Raw genomic sequence first — 19020 nt, 5'->3', positions numbered from 1 at the left:
TCATTCACCACTATTCCCACCACCTCCTGCTGGATGCCACCACCAGACACATATTCCCTCCCCTTCCGTGTCAGCCTTCCACAGGGATCCTTTCCTCTGGGACAACCTGATCCAGTCATCCTTCACTTCCAATACCCCCCACAGCCCCACGGCACCTTCCCCTGAAGCCACAGAAGGTGTAACACCTACCTGTTTACTGCCTCCCTCCTCAGTATCCAACGGCCCAAACATAGCTTCCAGGTGAAGCAGTGCTTTACTAGTACTTCACGCAATCTAATCTACTTTGGGAAAATGAAGCGTAGACTGGGTGACCACTTTGCAGAACACTGACATTTCTGACCCTGAGCTGGGCCAACATCCCTGTCTTGGGCTTGCTGCATTGCCCCAGCGAAGCTCAGTAAAAGTTGGAAGAACAGAACCTCATTTTCCACTTGGGGACCCTGCAGCCTTCAGGACTCAATATCAAGTTCAATAATTTGAGGGTCCCGAGTACCTTCTCTCATGTCCCCACCTCCCCCACCACACACACACACACACACACACACACACACACACACACACACACACACACACACACCATATGGGCTGCTACCACAAATTGGCCTTTATCCATTCATTTTCTACTTTTATCTTTCTCTGGGCTCCGTCTCCACAGATCTTTGACTCCTTGCCCCTTCCCCATCTTTAGCACACACAACAACCTTTTCCTATCTACAATCAGTTCTGAAGAAGGGTCAACTGGACCTTAAATGTTAACTCTACTTTCTGTCCACAGATGTGACCCGCTAAGTTTTTCCAGCGATTTCTATTTTTCTGATATCCAGTATCTGCAGTTTTCAAAAAAATTATTTGTTTCGTGTGTGAACACATCAGATTAAAACAGTACAAGACGGGGGATTCAAGATGGTGGCGACCCAGTAGGTCTGCCTTGCTGAACTCTGCACCTGACCCCAGACAAAGTGGTGCACTCACTCTCCCTTTACTACCCAATGTGGTAGAAATAATTAATTGTTGACCCCTAGAACCATTTAGTATTAGTTTAAAATCACTAGGAAAATAACCAAAGGCAAGGGGCCACCCTTGCAAAACTGGACACGCCCGTGGCTGCAGCATCAGCCTCCGCAATTGCCCAAGGGGACTCACTTGCAGAGCAGAGCCTGATCTTGGAGTCTGTGAAACCTCGAGAGCAGATCAATTCAGCGATGGAGACGACCTCGGCCAGGCTTGAATCGATCTCGGTCATGCTGCAGACGCATAACCTGGAGATCCAGTGCCTTGGGCAGTGTGTTGGGGAGGTGGGGCAACAGGCCACAGCCTCCAAAACAGTGGCAGAATACTGGGTGGTTTTGGTCCAGGCCTTGGAGGAGCAGGTCGATGACCTCAAAAATCTGATGGGGCTTCCTGAACGGGAGGAGGAAGGCCAGCTCATCAGCTTCTTGGAGCAAGGGCTCCCACAGTTTTTGAAGCTGGAAGTTGAGGCAGGCCGGGTGTGAGTCATGCAGGCCCACCGAGTTGCAGTGCGCAGGCCTGATCAGACCAGTGCCCCGCCCAGCCACAGTGTGACTCCAACATTATAGAGATAAATAAATGATGCTGGAAGCCTCTAGAGCACTGGGGAAGAATCCACAGGCCCTCATATACAAATGATCACAAACAATGCTTTTTCAGGACTTCTCTCCAGTCATGATTCGTAAGAGGAAGGCCTTCAATGAGGTAAAAGGGTGGCTGAGGGATTTGAATATCCAGTATTCTGTTAGATATCTGGCAATATTATGTTTTAATGACGGATGGTCTGTGTTCAATTTTGACTCAGTAGAAGAGGCAAAGGACTTCCTGGATGTTCTACAATTGACTGACTAGCTTGAATAAAATGGACAATAATGTTTATTTTGTTGTCCTCTCTAATTTGCCTGGTTTACCTGATTGTCAGGGGGGGGGGTCTTTTTATTATTTATAGGGTTTGATTATTTCTATGTACAGGGTTTGATTATTTCTTACTCTGCGACCCGGAAGAAGCAGAGGGGAGAGCAACAGCAGTTGTTCGAGGCTCGTCTGAAGGCAACTAAGACAGCGTACTTTGACAGACCATCTGTAACCATATTGCAGTGGATTACAGCCCTCAGGGCTAATATGAATGCTGTGCTCACCCAGACAGCAAAGAGGGAAATCTCCTTTGCGAAACAGAGGTTATTTGAGTATGGTGATAAACCGGGCAGATATCTAGCATACTTGGATAGAAAGAGGAATGTCCCCCAATCTATCACATCCATCAGAGAGTGTGCTGGTGCTCTTATTTGCAATGCCAAAAAGATTAATGCATCATTTAGGAAGTTTTACTCAGAGCTGTACTGGTCGGAGGGCTGTGAGGACAGATTGATGAAGATGCAATCCTTTTTTAAGGCCCTGGATCTTCCGGGTGTAACTTCAGAGCAGGCGTCCTTTCTGAATGCCTCCCTGACAATCCACGAAATACAGGAGGCAGTGGTAAAGCACCTGGCCCAGAGGGATTTCAAACTGAGTTTTAGAAGGAGTTTATAGATATGCTGGCCGGGCCACTCTTGGATATGTACAACTACTCACAGTCAGGACTGCCTTCCTCCTTCTTTGAGAGAAGCAAATATTTGTCTTATTCTTAAGAAGGGAACAGCCCCAGAAGATTGTACTTTGTACAGGCCCATATCGTGACTGAACATGGATTTTAAAATTCTGTCGAAAATGTTGGTGTTAAGGTTGGAGAGAGTTTGCCTCTCATTGTAAAGGAAGACCAGACAGATTTTATCAATGGTTGTAGGTCTACCAACAATATAAGAAGGGTATTAAACATGGTCCAGGTATGGCAGCAAGGTTAGATTCCAGGCTTGGTAATTTCCCTGGATGCAGAGAAAGAGTTTGACCAGTTGGAGTAGCTGTACCACTTTTATGTACTGGAGCAGTTTGGTCTTGAAGGGGTTTTTAACCAGGTGGATGGCAGTGTTGTTTAGTGACCCGAAAGCAGCGGTTCTCACTAATGGTATACGGTTGGATAATTTTAGTATCGGCAGAGGCAGCCGACAAAGGTGTCCTCTCTCGCCACTATTATGTACACTGGTGATTGAGCCACTGGTGGAGGCCATCTGGAGGGATCCCAATATAACTGTCTCAGAGGCAAGATCAGGCAGGCATAAGATCACCCTCTACGCAAATGACGTTCTTCTCTTTTTAACTGATCCTATGACATCTGTGCCCCGTTTAATACAAGTGATTAATCTATTTGGTTTATTCTCAGTGCATAAAATTAATCTTATGAAGTTGGAGGTCATGCCTGTGGGGAGCCTTACTAGAATATCCGATTTTGGGGATGGAATCAGTTTCTTGTATTTAGGCATTTTTATTACCCCAGCCTTCGATCAATTATATAAAGCTAATTTTGTACAGTTGCTAGAGAAGATAAGGCAGGACCTTCAGTGCTGGCAGGATGGTCCAGTATCCTGGTTGGGTAGAATAGCTCTGATTAAAATGAATGTTCTTCCTCGCTTGTTATATCCCATGCAAATACTCCCTCTCATGCTGCCCAGGCAGGTACTATGGAGGCTTTATAGTTGGCTTGGATCTTTCATCTGGCATCACAGGTGGCCTCCTATTAAGCTGGATAAATTGCAGCTTCCGCAGGGGAATGGAAGTTTGGACTTTCCGGATTTTAAGAAGTATCAATTGAGTTCATTATTATCCTATGTGGCTGATTGGGCTTACCAGGACCTGCTGGACATTGAGGCCTCCCAGGCAAAATGCCCCCTTAATAATTTGGTGTTTATGGACAAGATGAGGTCTGTTATGGACCATTGCAGAAATCCAATTGTCCTTAACATGATTAAAGCATGGGGAATGATGTGGCACGGTGAGGGCAACTTACAAAAAGTTGCCCCTTTCACTCCCATAGTGGGAATGTTAGGATTCCGACCAGTGTCGATGGACTCTGGTTTTAAGGTCTGGGAATCTAGAGGAGTCTCCTGTTTGGGAGATTTATTTGAAAGGGAGATTATGATGTCTTTTGAGCAGCTGAGTCAGAAATATGAGCTATCTAGGAGGGACCTCTTCCGTTATTTTCAGGTTAGGGACTTTATACAAAAAAAAGAAAGACCTCACTAATGGTTAGTCCCTATAAGTCGGATATGGAGAGGAGTGTGCTCCAGTCTCTCAGTCAGCAGCCTCTATCACTTGATAAGAAGTAATGTTTCGAAGGACATTGAGCTATGCAGAATCTGGACTCAGGAATTGGGGGTAGAAATCTCATCAGAGGTGTGGAAGGACATTTGGGAGAAGGTAAAGAAGATTTCAATTTATAATAGGACGCAGGCTATGCAGCTGAAGGTACTCCAAAGGGTTCATTTGGTACCGGAGTGGCTTGCAAAATTTAAGACAAGAGTCAAAATTTAAGACAATGTGCCCCAAATGTTGGCACTCTTACTCATTGCTTGTGGTCATGCCACAAGATTCGTAGATATTGGGATGCCATAGTGATTGTTTTGGAAGAGGTTTTGGGAACTGAAGTGAAGTTGGATCCAGTGTCTCTCCTCTTGGGTCTTCCAAATCTTCCCTCTTTGGATGTGCATGGGAAGAAATTGTTTAATATCTTTCATTCTGTGCGAGGAAGAACATTATCATGAGCTGGATGTCGGAGAATCCCCCAGGACTCTCAGGCTGGCGGAGATTAGTTATGGAGTACATTCCCCCTGGACTTCTTTACGAGTTTGGTGCACCAGAAAATGGAGCAGAAAATGGCGATCCTTTCTGAATTATATAGATAAAGATTTGTCGGACATATTGATCAGGCCCTTTGTGTAGTCATGAGGGCTATTGCTGATGGCCTGGGGCCCCTTGGTGGGAGGTGGGATTGGGAAGAATTCTGAACAAATATGGGTTTGCTTTCTAATGCTCCCGGTAATGGGGAGCTTTGTTGGGTCATAAAAGCTGTAATGAGGTTAGCAGCTGAGTGGCCTGGCAGAACTGTGAGGAAGGTATATGATATCCTGCTATTATTTGGGATTTCGCTGAGTGTAGTAATTTAACTGAATATAACTTATTATCTTGATATAACTTGGTTTAATTTAATTTTATTTTTCTTCTTTAGTTGTTTATTGAATTGTAGTTTTTGTAGGGTTTTTCCCCCATCTCCTCAGTGGTTTGTAGAGTACAGTAGTAGTTTGTTTATTGTTATTAAAGTTGTCACACTATTTTGTAATGATTTTGTAAAAAAAATAAAATCTTTGTTCTCAATAAAAATATTTACAAAAAAAAGTACAAGACATTCACAGATAGCAGCAGTCAATCTTAAGAAAACACATCAAATCTCTGAAAACAATTTTAGTCTTAGTAAGTTGCTTTGAGAAAGCAACTTGTTCCATCTTTGCAGTTTGCTTCCTTTAGAACTATGGGATGACTCGAGTATAGCCGAAGAACTTTTTCCATTTGTTCATTCATCAAGGGGTGATTGTTAGATTCTGTATTGTTGGAAATTGTCATTGTCTAGAACTACTTCTTTATAACGTTACTTGGCACTTACACAGGGTATGGGTTGCTTCAGGATCTGAGGAGTTTATGAATGATGCTGATCATTTTTCGCTAATGATTGCAGATCTCCACTTCTGACTTTATGGTGCAAGGTCACTTAAGAAGCAGTTGAACATGAGCCTATCTTGAGCAATTCCAGCAGTAATGCCCTAGGTCAGAGATTATTGACTTCAGCAACTACAAGCATCTTCCTTTGTTCTAGGCATCATTCTAACAGAGAGGTTTTCACCTGGTACCCACTGACTCCAGTTTTGAGAGGACACCTGAAATCATACTTGCTCAAATGCATTCTTGATGTTAAGGGCTGTCACTCACTTCTCCTTTATCTACATCAATCTCTTGTCAATTTCTTATCTACATAAGGTCAAAAGCTGTAATAAGGTTAGCAGCTGAGAGTGGCCTGGCAGAACTGCGAGGAAGGCATATGATATTGTTGCTATTATTTAGAACTTGAGTTCAAAATGGAAAGCACCGTGCATCTTTTTAAGTTTGAGTCATATTTATATATGCTGTGAGTTAAGGTAATGATATAATCTTTTTGAATTTGATGAGAAGCAATAGACGTTTTGGAAATTTCTTTACATTTAAATGAGACTTTTCAAAACCTTAAGGTAGATACTTCAGTGCTTTCCGACCGGAGGGTAGAAGTGAAAAAATTGGGTTGTTAACAAGGTGTCCTATGCAACAGGGAGACAGAGTCTGAAACACATTGCTTTTGAGAAAGACTGCACTGTCCAGAAATTCAGAGAGTATGCAGGTTTCTTTCAGAGAGAGAAACGGATCATTCAGTGTGAAAAAAGGCTTGTAACATTGGAACCTGCTAAACTGCATTACCAAAGACCGAAAAGAAGTTCTGAGTGGCATAAATGTCAATAAGGGAAAAGCTCCAGAAACAGAAAGCTGTGGAAGAAGAGTTTAAGGAACTCAAGTTATGAAATGTGCACTGTGTTAGTAGTTTTCATATGGGTCTCAGGATGAGGCATTAACTAAAGAAATAGCATCATGTGAATGTAGTAGTTAGCCAAAATGAAACTAATTACAACTATGCCCACAAAGGTTTGTGTATCTGTAAAGTTGTTGTTGAGGGGACAACGATTGAATCCTGATGTCTGATATTTGTAGTTAGGGGTAGCACAGTGGTTAGCACTGCTGCCTCACAGCACCAGGGTTCGAGGTTCAATTCCAGCCTCGGGCGACTGTCTGTGTGGAGTTTGCACATTCCCCCCGTGTCTGTGTGGGTTTCCTCTGGGTGCTCCAGTTTCCTCCCACAGTCCAAAGATGTGCAGGCTGGATGAATTGGACATGCTAAATTGCCCAGAGTGTTAGGTGCATTAGTCAGAGGGAAGTGGGTCTGTGTGGGTTGCCCTTCAAAGGGTCGGTGTGGAATGGTTGGGCCGAAGGGCCTGTTTCCACACTGTAGGGAATCTAATCTAAAAATAAATTTCAATTCGTATAATATTTTATGGTGCTTTTGTCTTTTTGCATGTATCAAAGTTTTGTGTTATTTTCATTGACTGACAGCCTCTTGTGTTCCATAGGAGAAAGTGAGGACTGCAGATGCTGGGAATCAGAGCTTAAAAATGTGTTGCTGGAAAAGCGCAGCAGGTCAGGCAGCATCAAAGGAGAAGGAGAATCGACGTTTCGGGCATAAGCCCTTCTTCAGGAATGAGGAAGATGTGCCGAGCAGGCTAAGATAAAAGGTAGGGAGGAGGGACTTGGGGAAGGGGCGTTGGGAATGCGATAGGTGGAAGGAGGTTAAGGTGAGGGTAATAGCACGGAGAGGGGGTGGGGGCGGAGAGGTCAGGAAGAAGATTGCAGGTCAAGAAGGCGGTGCTGAGTCTGAGGGTTGGGACTGAGAAAAGGTGGGGGGAAGGGAAATGAGGAAGCTGGAGAAATCTGCATTCATCCCTTGTGGTTGGAGGGTCATAAGCGGAAGATGAGGCACTCTTCCTTCAGGTGTCGGGTTGCCATGGTCTGGCAATGGAGGAGGCCAAGGATCTGCATGTCCTTGGCGGAGTGGGAGGGGGAATTAAAGTGTTCAGCCACGGGGCGGTTTGGTTGGTTCGTGCGGGTGTCCCAGAGGTGTTCTCTGAAACGTTCCGCAAGTAGGCGGCCTGTCTCCCCAATGTATAGGAGGCCACATCGGGTGCAGTGGATGTAGGAAATGATGTGTGTGGAGGTGCAGGTCAATTTCTGATGGATATTGAAGGATCCCTTGGGGCCTTGGAGGGAAGTGAGGGGGGAGGTGTGGGCGCAAGATTTGCATTTTTTGCGGTTGCAGGGAAGGTGCCGGGAGTGGAGGTTGGGTTGGTGGGGGGGTGTGGATCTGACAAGGGAGTCGCGGAGGGAGTGGTCTTTCTGGAACGCTGATAGGGGTGGTACCATACATCGGGAACATTTAGAACTGACAGGCAGACTACTGCGACCACTAGGACTTATAACAGCACACAAACCAACAGCCACCCTCAGACAACAACTCACCAAAACGAAGGACCCGATACCCAACATGAGCAAAACTAATGTAGTGTACAAAATCCCATGCAAGGACTGCACAAAACACTATATAGGACAAACAGGAAGACAGCTAACGATCCGCATCCATGAACATCAACTAGCCACGAAACGCCACGACCAGCTATCCTTAGTAGTCACACACGCAGACGACAAGCAACATGAATTTGACTGGGACAACACTACCATTATAGGGCAAGCCAAACAAAGAACAGCCAGGGAATTCCTAGAAGCATGGCACTCATCCACAAACTCCATCAACAAACACATCGACCTGGACCCAATATACTGGCCACTACAGCGGACAGCTGAAACTGACAACCGGAAGCGGCAGGAACAGGCCACTATAAATGCCGGAGGAAACACCACAGAAGCGCTTCACAGGAGGCTCCCATGCACTGAGGATGTCACCTAGACAGGGGACGAAACGTTTGCAACAAACATTTCCAGCTCGGCGAACAGAACCACAACATTAAAGCCAAATGCTGAGGGTGCCAGAAATGTGAAATCAAACCAGAAAATGCTGGAGAACAAGTCTGGTAGCCTCTGCAGAGAAAGAAACTGAGTTGAGCTGTCCCAGGAGCCTTGTCTTCCTTGAAGTTTTCTAATTGTTCAACACCATTCAAAACTAGATGTGGCAGACTGCAATGTTTAGATTTGATCTGTTGGTTGTGGGATCACTTCATCAGTTTAACATATGCTTTGTCTGCTGTTTGGCATGTAAATAGTCCTGTGTTGCAGCTTCAACAGTTAACACTTTTTTTGTTTTAAGAACGTCTGCCGCTGCTCTTGACATGTACTCTGTACTCTTTATTGTACTCGGTTTGATATTCCTGCTTGACAATGATAGTCGAGTAGATATGCTGGACCATGAGATTGACAAATTGTTGTTGAGTACAATTCTACTGCTACTGATGGTGCATGGTGCCTTATGGATGTTCAGTTTTGAGTTTCGAGATCTGTTCAAAACCAATCTCATTTAACACAGTGACAGCACCACACAACACCACATAGCATTGAGGGCAAATAATGTCAGCATGTTGTAACTCCATGTTGGGAATTTTAACAGCTAAGTGCAAAAGTCTCCAACAAATGTCAGAACAGCAGAGTACCCAGCTAATTTTAAATACCTGGCCTCACACACAATTTATAATTGGGTGCAGTTATGACCCAGGCAGATCTAGAGACCACTAATTCTAATGCCTACCTTAGGAGTTTCCTAGCTATATTGAACATCAAAGAAAGTAAGTACAAATAAACTTTCATGTACTCACCCCCACACTCCGGATTCCTCGACCGTTCCTGAACCTTCTCGCGACCTCCGGAATCGCTTCGGCGCCATTGCCCATGCCATGGCGAACGGTGACGTCACTTCCGCCCTCACCACCGCACAGACAACTGCCACCACCGACCATGCAGCCTCCGTGATCGCCGCCCAGACAACCGCCTCCACTATCGCCAGGAAGACCATCGCAGACAGATACAGGACCGCCGCGGGATCCACGGCCACCGGGACCAGCGCCATTTCTGCCCGGCGTGCCACTTCCGCCCTCGGAGCTGCCGTTGCTGCAGCCACTTCTGCTCCCAGTGATGTCACTCACCTGCTCAAGGACCACACCGCACGCTACGCCACTCACACGTCGATCTCTGCCCCCACGTTAATCTCCGCCCCCACGCCAGGTCCTAGCTCCCAGCCCTGTCGTATTTTCACCATCCCTCCAGACCTCCCCCTCTCTGAGGATGAACGATCAGTCCACAGCAGAGGCCTCACCTTCATCCCCCGATGGTCCCGGATCAATGAGTTCGACACGCGGCGAGACATCGAGCAGTTCTTCTGCCGCCTTCGCCTCCGCGCCTACTTCTCCAACCAGGTCTCTCGCCCACCCTCTGACGACCCCTTCTCCCGCCTCCAACACACCCCAACCACCTGGACACCCCGTGCTGGCCTCTTACCTGCCCTCGATCTCTTCATATCCAACTGCCGCCGCAACATTGACCGCCTCAACCTGTCCACCCCTCTCACCCACTCCAACCTCTCACCCTCACAATGCTCAGCCCTCCACTCCATCTGCTCCAACCCCAACCTCACCAACAAACCGGCAGACAAGGAAGGTGCAGGGGTAGTTTGGCGCACCGATCTTTACACCGCTGAAGCTAGACGCCAGCTCGCGGACACCTCCTCCTACTGCCCACTTGACCATGACCCCACCTCCCACCACCAAACCATCATCTCCCAGACCATCCATAACCTCATCACCTCAGGGGATCTCCAATTCACCGCCTCCAACCTCATAGTCCCACAACCCCGCACTGCCCGTTTCTACCTCCTGCCCAAAATCCACAAACCTGACTGCCCCGGCCGGTCCATTGTCTCAGCCTGCTTCTGCCCCACCGAACTCATCTCTGCATACCTCGACACTGTCCTGTCCCCCTTAGTCCAAGAACTCCCCACCTACATTCGGGATACCACCCACGCCCTCCACCTCCTCCATGATTTTCGTTTCCCTGGCCCCCAACGCCTTATATTCACCATGGACATCCAGTCCCTATACACCTCCAACCCCCATCATAAAGGCCTCAAAGCCCTCCGCTTCTTCCTTTCCCACCGAACCAACCAGTACCCTTCCACTGACACCCTCCTTCAACTGACTAAACTGGTCCTCGATCTTAACTTCTCCTTCCAATCCTCCCACTTTCTCCAAACCAAAGGAGTAGCCATGGGCACCTGCATGGGTCCCAGCTATGCCTGCCTCTTCGTCGGCTATGTGGAACAGTCCATCTTCCTCAGCTACACTGGCACCATCCCCCACCTTTACCTCCGCTACATTGATGACTGTATCAGCGCTACCTCGTGCTCTCACGAGGAGGTTGAACAGTTCATCCACTTTACTAACACCTTCCACCCCGACCTCAAATTTACCTGGACTGTCTCAGACTCCTCCCTCCCCTTCCTAGACCTCTCCATTTCTATCTCGGGCGACTGACTCAACACAGACATTTACTACAACCGACTCCCACAGCTACCTAGATTACACATCCTCCCACCTGCCCCCTGTAAAAACACCATCCCATATTCCCAATTCCTTCGCCTCCGCCGCATCTGCTCCCAGGAGGACCAATTCCAATACTGAACAACCCAGATGGCCTCCTTCTTCAAAGTCCGTAATTTCCCCTCAGACGTGGTTGACGATGCTCTCCACCGCATCTCCTCCACTTCCCGCTCCTCCGCTCTTGAACCCCGCCCCTCCAATCGCCACCAGGACAGAACCCACAGGTCCTCACCTTCCACCTCACCAACCTCCGGATACATCGTATCATCCTCAGTCATTTCCGTCACCTCCAAACAGACCCCACCACCAGGGCTATATTTCCCTCCCCACCCCTATCAGCATTCCTGAGAGATCACTCCCTCCACGACTCCCTCGTCAGGTCCACACCCCCCACCAATCCAACTTCCACTCCCGGCACCTTCCCCTGCAACTGCAAGAAATGCAAAACTTGTGCCCACACCTCCCCCCTCACCTTCCTGCAAGGCCCCAATGGATCCTTCCATATCCATCACAAATTCACCTGCACCTTCACACACATCATTTACTGTATCCGCTGCAACCGATGTGGTCTCCTCTACACTGGGGAGACAGGCCGCTACTTGTGGAACGTTTCAGGGAACACCTCTGGGACACCCGCACCAACCAACCCAACTGCCCAGTGGCTGACCACTTTAACTCCCCCTCCCACTTCGCCAAGGACATGCAGGTCCTTGGCCTCCTCCATCGCCAGACCCTGACCACACGACGCCTGGAGGAAGAGCGCCTCATCTTCCACCTAGGAACCCTCCAACCACACAGGATGAATGTAGATTTCTCCAGCTTCCTCATTTCCCTTCCCCCCACCTTATCTCAGTCCCAACCCCCGGATTCAGCACCACCTCTTGACCTGCAATCTTCTTCCCGACCTCTCCGCCCCCACCCCCTCTCCAGCCTATCACCCTCACCCTCACCTCCTTCCACCTATCGCATTCCCAGCACCCCTCCCCCCTACCTTTTATCTCAGCCCGCTTGGCACACCAGCCTCATTCCTGAAGAAGGGATTATGCCTGAAACGTCGATTCTCCTGCTCCTCGGATGCTGCCTGGCCTGCTGTGTTTTTCCAGCAAGACATTTTTCAACTCTGGTCTCCAGCATCTGCAGTCCTCACTTTCTCCTCAGGAGTTTCCAAACAGCTAACCATCCTAAATTGTGTGAACTGTTCTAGATATCTCCTGGACATAGCTGGTAGCAACCCAGGGGAAAAGAAAATCCCTGCTACTACAATTTGATGGCAAGGGCTAGCAATATAATTGCTCTCTCAGCAGTGGGTATGCTTCCTGACATACAACCACAAACCAGCCATCTCTCAATTGGTGAATTCCCCCATACCCTCTCACGTGCCGTGCACCAACCCAGTCCCTGACCATTCAAGCAGGTCTATTACATTTAGCTTTGTAGATTGGTCCTTGGGACCCTGATTCAATTCCTTTAGATTAGATTAGATTACTTACAGTGTGGAAACAGGCCCTTCTGCCCAACAAGTCCACACCAACCCACCGAAGCGCAACCCACCCAGACCCATTCCCCTACATTTACCCCTTCACCTAACACTACGGGCAATTTAACTTGGCCAATTCACCTAACCTGCATATTTTTGGACTGTGGGAGGAAACCGGAGCACCCGGAGGAAACCCACGCAGACAAGGGGAGAACGTGCAAACTCCACACAGAGAGTCACCTGAGGTGGGAATTGAAGCCAGGTGTCTGGCGCTGTGAGGCAGCAGTGCTAACCACTGTGCCACCATGCCACCCACTGTGCCTCAGGAGACTGTGTGGAGTTTGCACATTCTCCCCCATGTCTGCATGGGTTTCCTCCGGGTGCTCTGGTTTCCTCCCACAATCCAAAGATGTGCAGGTTGGCTGAATTGGCCATGCTAAATTGCCCATAGTGTTAGGTGCATTAGTCAGGTGTAAACGTAGGGTAGGATAATGGGTCTGGGTGGGTTACTCTTCGGAGAATCAGTGTGGATTTGTTTCACCGAAGTGCCTGTTTCCATACTGTAGGTAATCTAATTGTAGGCAGTCGATTTTAAGCAAGGCAGATGGAAAATGTGTCCAGACATGAAGCTGAAGAAGCGGGAGAGTTCGGGGTACAGACGAGAGAGAGAGCGCGGGGGCTGCAATAATGTTAAAACAAAAGGATCTGAAAGGGAGTTTGGCTCATGGTACAAGGTGAGTATAACAACTTAATTTTCTATATGGCAGATACATGAGTCTATCTCACTAAAGATAGCAGATACTGGCAAAAATAACATGAACAGAAGTATTGAATTGCTCAAATATTTTCAGCAAATGCATCAGGTTGCATTTGATGGCCAACATTGAATTGATAGCACACACTTTTGAACTGAAACAAAACACAAAGTCTTAGCAATATTTGTTGAATGGATTTCCCATTTTATTCTGTCGCTGGCAACAGAAGATGTCTGGACTACAACCATGAGATCATCAAACAGAATAAGCTGCCAATCGTGCTGGAGAACAGTCACAGAAAACAGATGAAAATACAAAACAGAAATCCCTTGAGATCCCTCAAGTCTGCTCCACCATTCAATAAGATTATTGCTAATCTGTTTGCATTTCAAATTCTGCAGTCCCAGCTACTCCCTGATTCCTCTGCCTAATAAGAATCTGTCTACCTCTCCCTTAAAATTGTTTGAAGACACCACTGTCTTCTGAGTCAGAGTTACAAAGTCACTCAACTTGCTCAGAGAAAAGATTTTAAGTGTGATCCTTAAATTTTTAAACAGGTCCTCCTAGTTCCAGGCCAACTATAGATTATCATCTGCTTTCTAAATTTGTCCACACACATGAATTTAAGATAAAAGTTGAAATACTATAATAATCAAAAGCTTGTGTAATGTTTTTGAGCATAATAGAGAAATTTCTAATTCCATAAACACATTTTTTCCTAATTTGTTACACAGTTAAACATCTATTCAATAAATTCCAACTCTGAATTACACAGACTGTCACATTAAGGTTTAAAATTACAAGTAATTTGCAGTCATGTGAATTCTCAGTCTCTACTTGGGCAGATGACACAATGCACCCTGTGGGAGAAAGAATTTAGTGACAGCAGCTTCTGAATTCCCCTGTTTAATTGTGAATGTCAGAAGTTATTGTCATTTTCACAGAGTTAAAAATCACACAACACCAGGTTATAGACCAACTAGTTAGTACTTCCAAATAAACCTGTTGAACTATAACCTGGTGTTGGATGACTATTAACTTTGTCCACCTGGGTTCAACATAACAGTTTCACAAAGGAACGAGGGGATTGTTACAACTGCTGGTGAGCACGGTGTACTTGTAATATTTGCAAAGTGTAGAGTGGCAATAAAATGATTAAACCGCATGGAATTCCTTCTGGAATTCTCAGCCTTAGTTAGTGACAAGAGAATGTAGCCGGAGCCTTTCCATGTGACAAATTAGAGCTGGTCTAATTGGTTGTAAATAAGATCACAAGAATCTGTTTCACATTTATAGAGTCCTAAGAGTCGTACAGCATGGAATCAGACCCTTCACCCAGGGGAAGGCTATGGAGGAGAGTGAGATTTATGTGGAGCATGCTAATATGCTAGGACATTTTGTGATCAAGAAAGAAGGGGTGTTGGGACTCTTGAAGAGCATTAAGGTGGATAAGTCCCCAGGGTCTGATGGTATCTATCCCAGGTTGAGAGAGGCAAGAGAGAAGATTGCTGGGGACTTGACCAAGATATTTCTAACCTCGTTAGCCACTGGAGAGGTCCCGGAGGATTTATTAGTAGCTAATGTTGTTCCTCTGTTCAAGGTGGGGAATAGGGGTGAGTCTCATAGTGGTTGGGAAGCATTTGGAAAGAACTCTCAGGGATAAGATTTACGCACATTTGGAAAAGCATGGCCTAATTGGTAACAGTCAGCACAGCTTTGTGCAGGGCAGATCATGTCTTGCTGACTTGATTGAATTTCCTGAGGTGACAAAGGTGATCAATGAGGGTATTGTAGAAGATGATGTCTACATGGATTTTAGAAAGGCTTTCGACGAGTCCCTCATGGTAAGCACATCCAGAAGATTAAGATGCAGGAGGTCCATGGTGACTTGGCTGCATTCAGAAGGCAGAGGGTAATGGTGGAAGATTGTTATTCTGGTTGGAAGTCGTGACTAGTGGTGTTCCACAGGGATCTGTGTTGGGATCTCTGCTGTTTGTGATATATATGAATGTCTTAGATGTAATTGTAGATGGGTGGGCTAGTAAGTTTGCAGACAATATAAAGGTGAGTGGAATTTTGGATAGTATAGAAGGTTGTCAAAGGATACCTTTGATACCTGGCATTGATATACTTATGTATGTTGCAGATATGGGCGGGAATTGGCAGATGGTGTTGAATCCGAATAAATGCGAGGTGCTGCATGTAGGGATATCAAATGTTAAGGAAAACTATACAGTTGATGGCAGGACACTGAACAGCAATAAGGTGCAGAGGAATGTTGGGCTTCACACCCATAGCTCTCTGAAAGTGACCCCTCAAGTGTAATGGCATGCTTGTCTTTATTGGTCAGGGAACTGAGTACAAGAGTCAGGATATCATGTTACAGTTTTATAAGACTTTGATTAAGCCACACTTAGTATTGCATTCAATTCTGGTCATCATTACAGGAAGGATGTGGAGGTTTTGGAGAGGGTGCAGAAGACATTTACAAGGCTGCTGCCCTGGATTAGAGGGTATCAGCTTTAAGGAGAGGCGAGAAAAACTCTTTTTCTCTGGAGTGGAGGGTGAGGGGAGAAATTATAGCAATCTATAAAATTATGAGATGCACAGATATGGTTGATAGTCAGAATCCTTTTCTTCAGAGTTGAGACATCTAAAGCTAGGAGGTATGCATTTAAGATGAAAGGGGGAAATCTCAAAGGAGATGTGAGGGACAATTATTTTACAAAATGGTAGGAACCTCCACCACTTGCGACCAGGAGTGGCAGTGGGAGACAGTATGATAGCCATTTCAGGGAGTTTTAGATAAGCACATGGACAGGCAAAGAATTGAGGGATATGGACTAAGGGCATAGTTTTATTTGGCGTCATGTTTGGCACAACATCATGGGCCAAAGGGTCTATTCCTGTGCTGAACAGTTCTATGTTCTCTGTACAGTGTCCATTTCTGGTCATCACGTATTAGGAAGGATATTATTAAACTAAAGAGGAATCAGAAGAGATTTACTGGATATGGAAAGTTTGAGCTTTAACAAAAGGCTGGATAAGCTGGGACTTTTTTCACTGGAGCGTGGGAGGTTGAGAGGTGACCTTATTGTGTTTTATAAAATCATGAAAGGCATAGATAGGGTTAATTTTAGGCTGGGAGATTAAGACGAGGGGCAATATTTTTAAGGTGAGAGATTTATAAAAGACTTGAGGGGCAATTGTTTTACACAGAGGGTGGAATGGATTTCTTGAAGAAATGGTGGATGCGGGCACAGTTAGATAATTATATGAATAGGAAAGACTTGGAGGGATATGGGCCATGGTCAAACTGGTTGGACTAGTTTAGTTTTGGATTATGTTCAGCATGAATTGGTTGGACCGAAAGGACTGTTTCTGTGCTGTAAGACTCCCTAACCTAAGACTATAAGACATAGGAGTGGAAGTAAGGCCATTCGGCCCAATGAGTCCACTCCGCCATTCAATCATGGCTGATGGACATTTCAACTCCACTTACCCGCATTCTCCTCGTAGCCCTTGTAACACCAAGAATTTATCAATCTCCGCCTTGAAGACATTTAGTGTCCTGACCTCCACTGCACTCCGCGGCAATGAATTCCCCAGGCCCACCACTCTCTGGCTGAAGAAATGTCTCCGCATTTCTGTTCTGAATTTACCCTCTCTAATTCTAAAGCCGTGTCCACGGATCCTAGTCTCCTCGCCTAACGGAAACAATTTCCTAGCATCCACCCTTTCTAAGCCATGTATTATCTTGTAAGTTTCTATTAGATCTCCCCTTAATCTTCTAAACTCCAATGAATGCAATCCCAGGATCCTTTGGAGTTTAGAAGATTAAGGGGAGATCTAATAGAAACTTACAAGATAATACATGGCTTGGAAAGGGTGGACGTTCACTGTCCACTATACCATCAATTTTGGTGTTATCTGCAAACTTACTAACCATGCCTCCTACATTTTCATCTAAGTTACTTATATAAATGATAAACAGATGTGGACCCAGTACCTGAGCAATACTGCTGGTCACAGGCCTCCAATCCGAAAAACCACCCTTCACTACCACCTTGCCTCCTACCATAAAGCCAACTTTGTATCTAGTTATAGGTTTGCAAAGTAAATGTTCAGTAAAAGTGAATAAAACTGTGGATGCTGGAAATCAGAAATAAAAATACAAAATGCTGAGAACACAGAATATTTGTAACATTATTAAAATACTCAGAATTTTCAGCACTTCTGAAAACCTATTAAGATTTGTATATTTATGTATGTATATACATTTCCCAGACTCGTCACCTGCCCTTGCTGGAGGATCTACAGCAATCTCCCAAAAAGGAGGTATTTTTGATGACAGATGTTCACAAACTCTTTACAATGCGAGACCACACTTACCGACGCCGATCAGCAGGTACTTGTGCTTGAAGTATCTGATCTGCTGAGTGTAGTGCCGAGTGGTATTTGAATTGGAACCAGATCTGTGCCTCTCAGTCCAGTGGACATACGCCTGTCCTTTGGCGTGAATTTTAAGAGCTTTCACCTCGATCTCAGCGTTGAGCTCGACAATGATCCGCCCAGAGACCCATTCCCCGCAGCTGTAGGTCGGGATGTTGTTGTCCACGGCGCGGTCGTAGAGTATTGTAAAACTCGTCACTTTCCCCATTGCTGCGGGCCCCGAGGTGGAGAGATTTTAAAGTGAGACCATTCCCCTGCCAATTGGGTGCAGTCTGAAGCGGGATTGGGAATGTCCCTTCTTGTACCGATCGGTAAACACACCGCCCTTCCCTGTTCAGTGTTTTATATAATGAGCAGCTCCACAGTGCCAGGGCAGTGAGCTCAGTCTGCTTCCGCCTTTTTGGCATGACAGAGCTGTTGTGTGGTTTCAGATAATACACACGCACTTACTGTCAATTCAGTCCAGATTCACTGACAGGACATGGGTATATTTTCATGCTCTTCAGTTTTACGACGGCCTTCCTTACTTTTTGCGGTGGACAGTGGGAGGCGGTGATATTACATTGTTCCCCATGTAGTTGTAAATTTGTTCTGTTTTAAGTGAGAGCCAATGCTTTTCCTGCATGCATCATATATTAACATGCATCATATATTAACATGGTAATTCTAGTTAAATGCAGCCTGCATGTCCTAAAAAGATTAAAAACAGTAACGAGTGAACTGAAAAAAGCAACGGCGCTGGAGAAACTCAGCTTGTGTAGCAGCAGCTGTGGAGAGAGAAACAATTAACATTGTCGAGCTTGGTATCCCTGATTTGATATGATTAAATTTATTACTGTCTCGTGTACCAAGGTTGAGTGAAAAGTGTTGTTTACTGTGTCTCACACCTGCACACACACATGGGTTCTGTGGATAATATAAGCACTACCGCAGTTAGGCGGTCGTGTGGGGGGTTTAGAGAGAAAAAAAGAAAAATAAATGAAAAGTGTTGTTTTATGTGTGTTATAGACAATTCGTACTCCAGTGCATCAGGGTAACAGAACGGAGTACAGAATACAAAGTTACAGCTGCCAATAAAATGCAGAGACATTAACATTAGGCAGGTCCATTCAAAAGTCTGATAACAGTGGGGAAGGAGCTGTTCTCGAATCTTTGTACATATATACAAACTTTTATATCTTCTGCCTGATGGAAGGTGTTGGAAGAGAATATAACCAGGGTGGAAGAG

General features: G+C 45.8%; 1 protein-coding gene across 2 annotated transcripts in view; it reads right to left on the bottom strand.

The window, feature by feature from the left end:
• The window catches only part of LOC122559540 (arrestin domain-containing protein 3-like), an 82276-nt gene extending 64145 nt beyond the window's left edge, over positions 1–18131 (bottom strand). Inside the window, exon 1 of one of the 2 annotated variants that reach the window (XM_043709177.2) lies at positions 17733–18131. In XM_043709177.2, coding sequence (XP_043565112.1) covers positions 17733–18000 — 268 coding nt within the window. In that variant the 5' untranslated portion in view covers positions 18001–18131. The remainder of the gene's footprint in view (positions 1–17732) is intronic. The other variant, XM_043709166.2, reaches the window with a different exon arrangement.
• Between the last annotated feature and the right edge of the window lie 889 nt (positions 18132–19020).

The sequence above is a fragment of the Chiloscyllium plagiosum genome, unplaced genomic scaffold (genome assembly GCF_037043375.1).
Source record: "Chiloscyllium plagiosum isolate Xiang-an unplaced genomic scaffold, Cpla_swu_hap1 HiC_scaffold_2, whole genome shotgun sequence".
Taxonomy (NCBI): Eukaryota; Metazoa; Chordata; class Chondrichthyes; order Orectolobiformes; family Hemiscylliidae; genus Chiloscyllium; species Chiloscyllium plagiosum.
The sequence above is the reverse complement of the archived record's forward strand: the minus strand, read 5'-3'. Positions and strand labels throughout refer to the sequence as shown.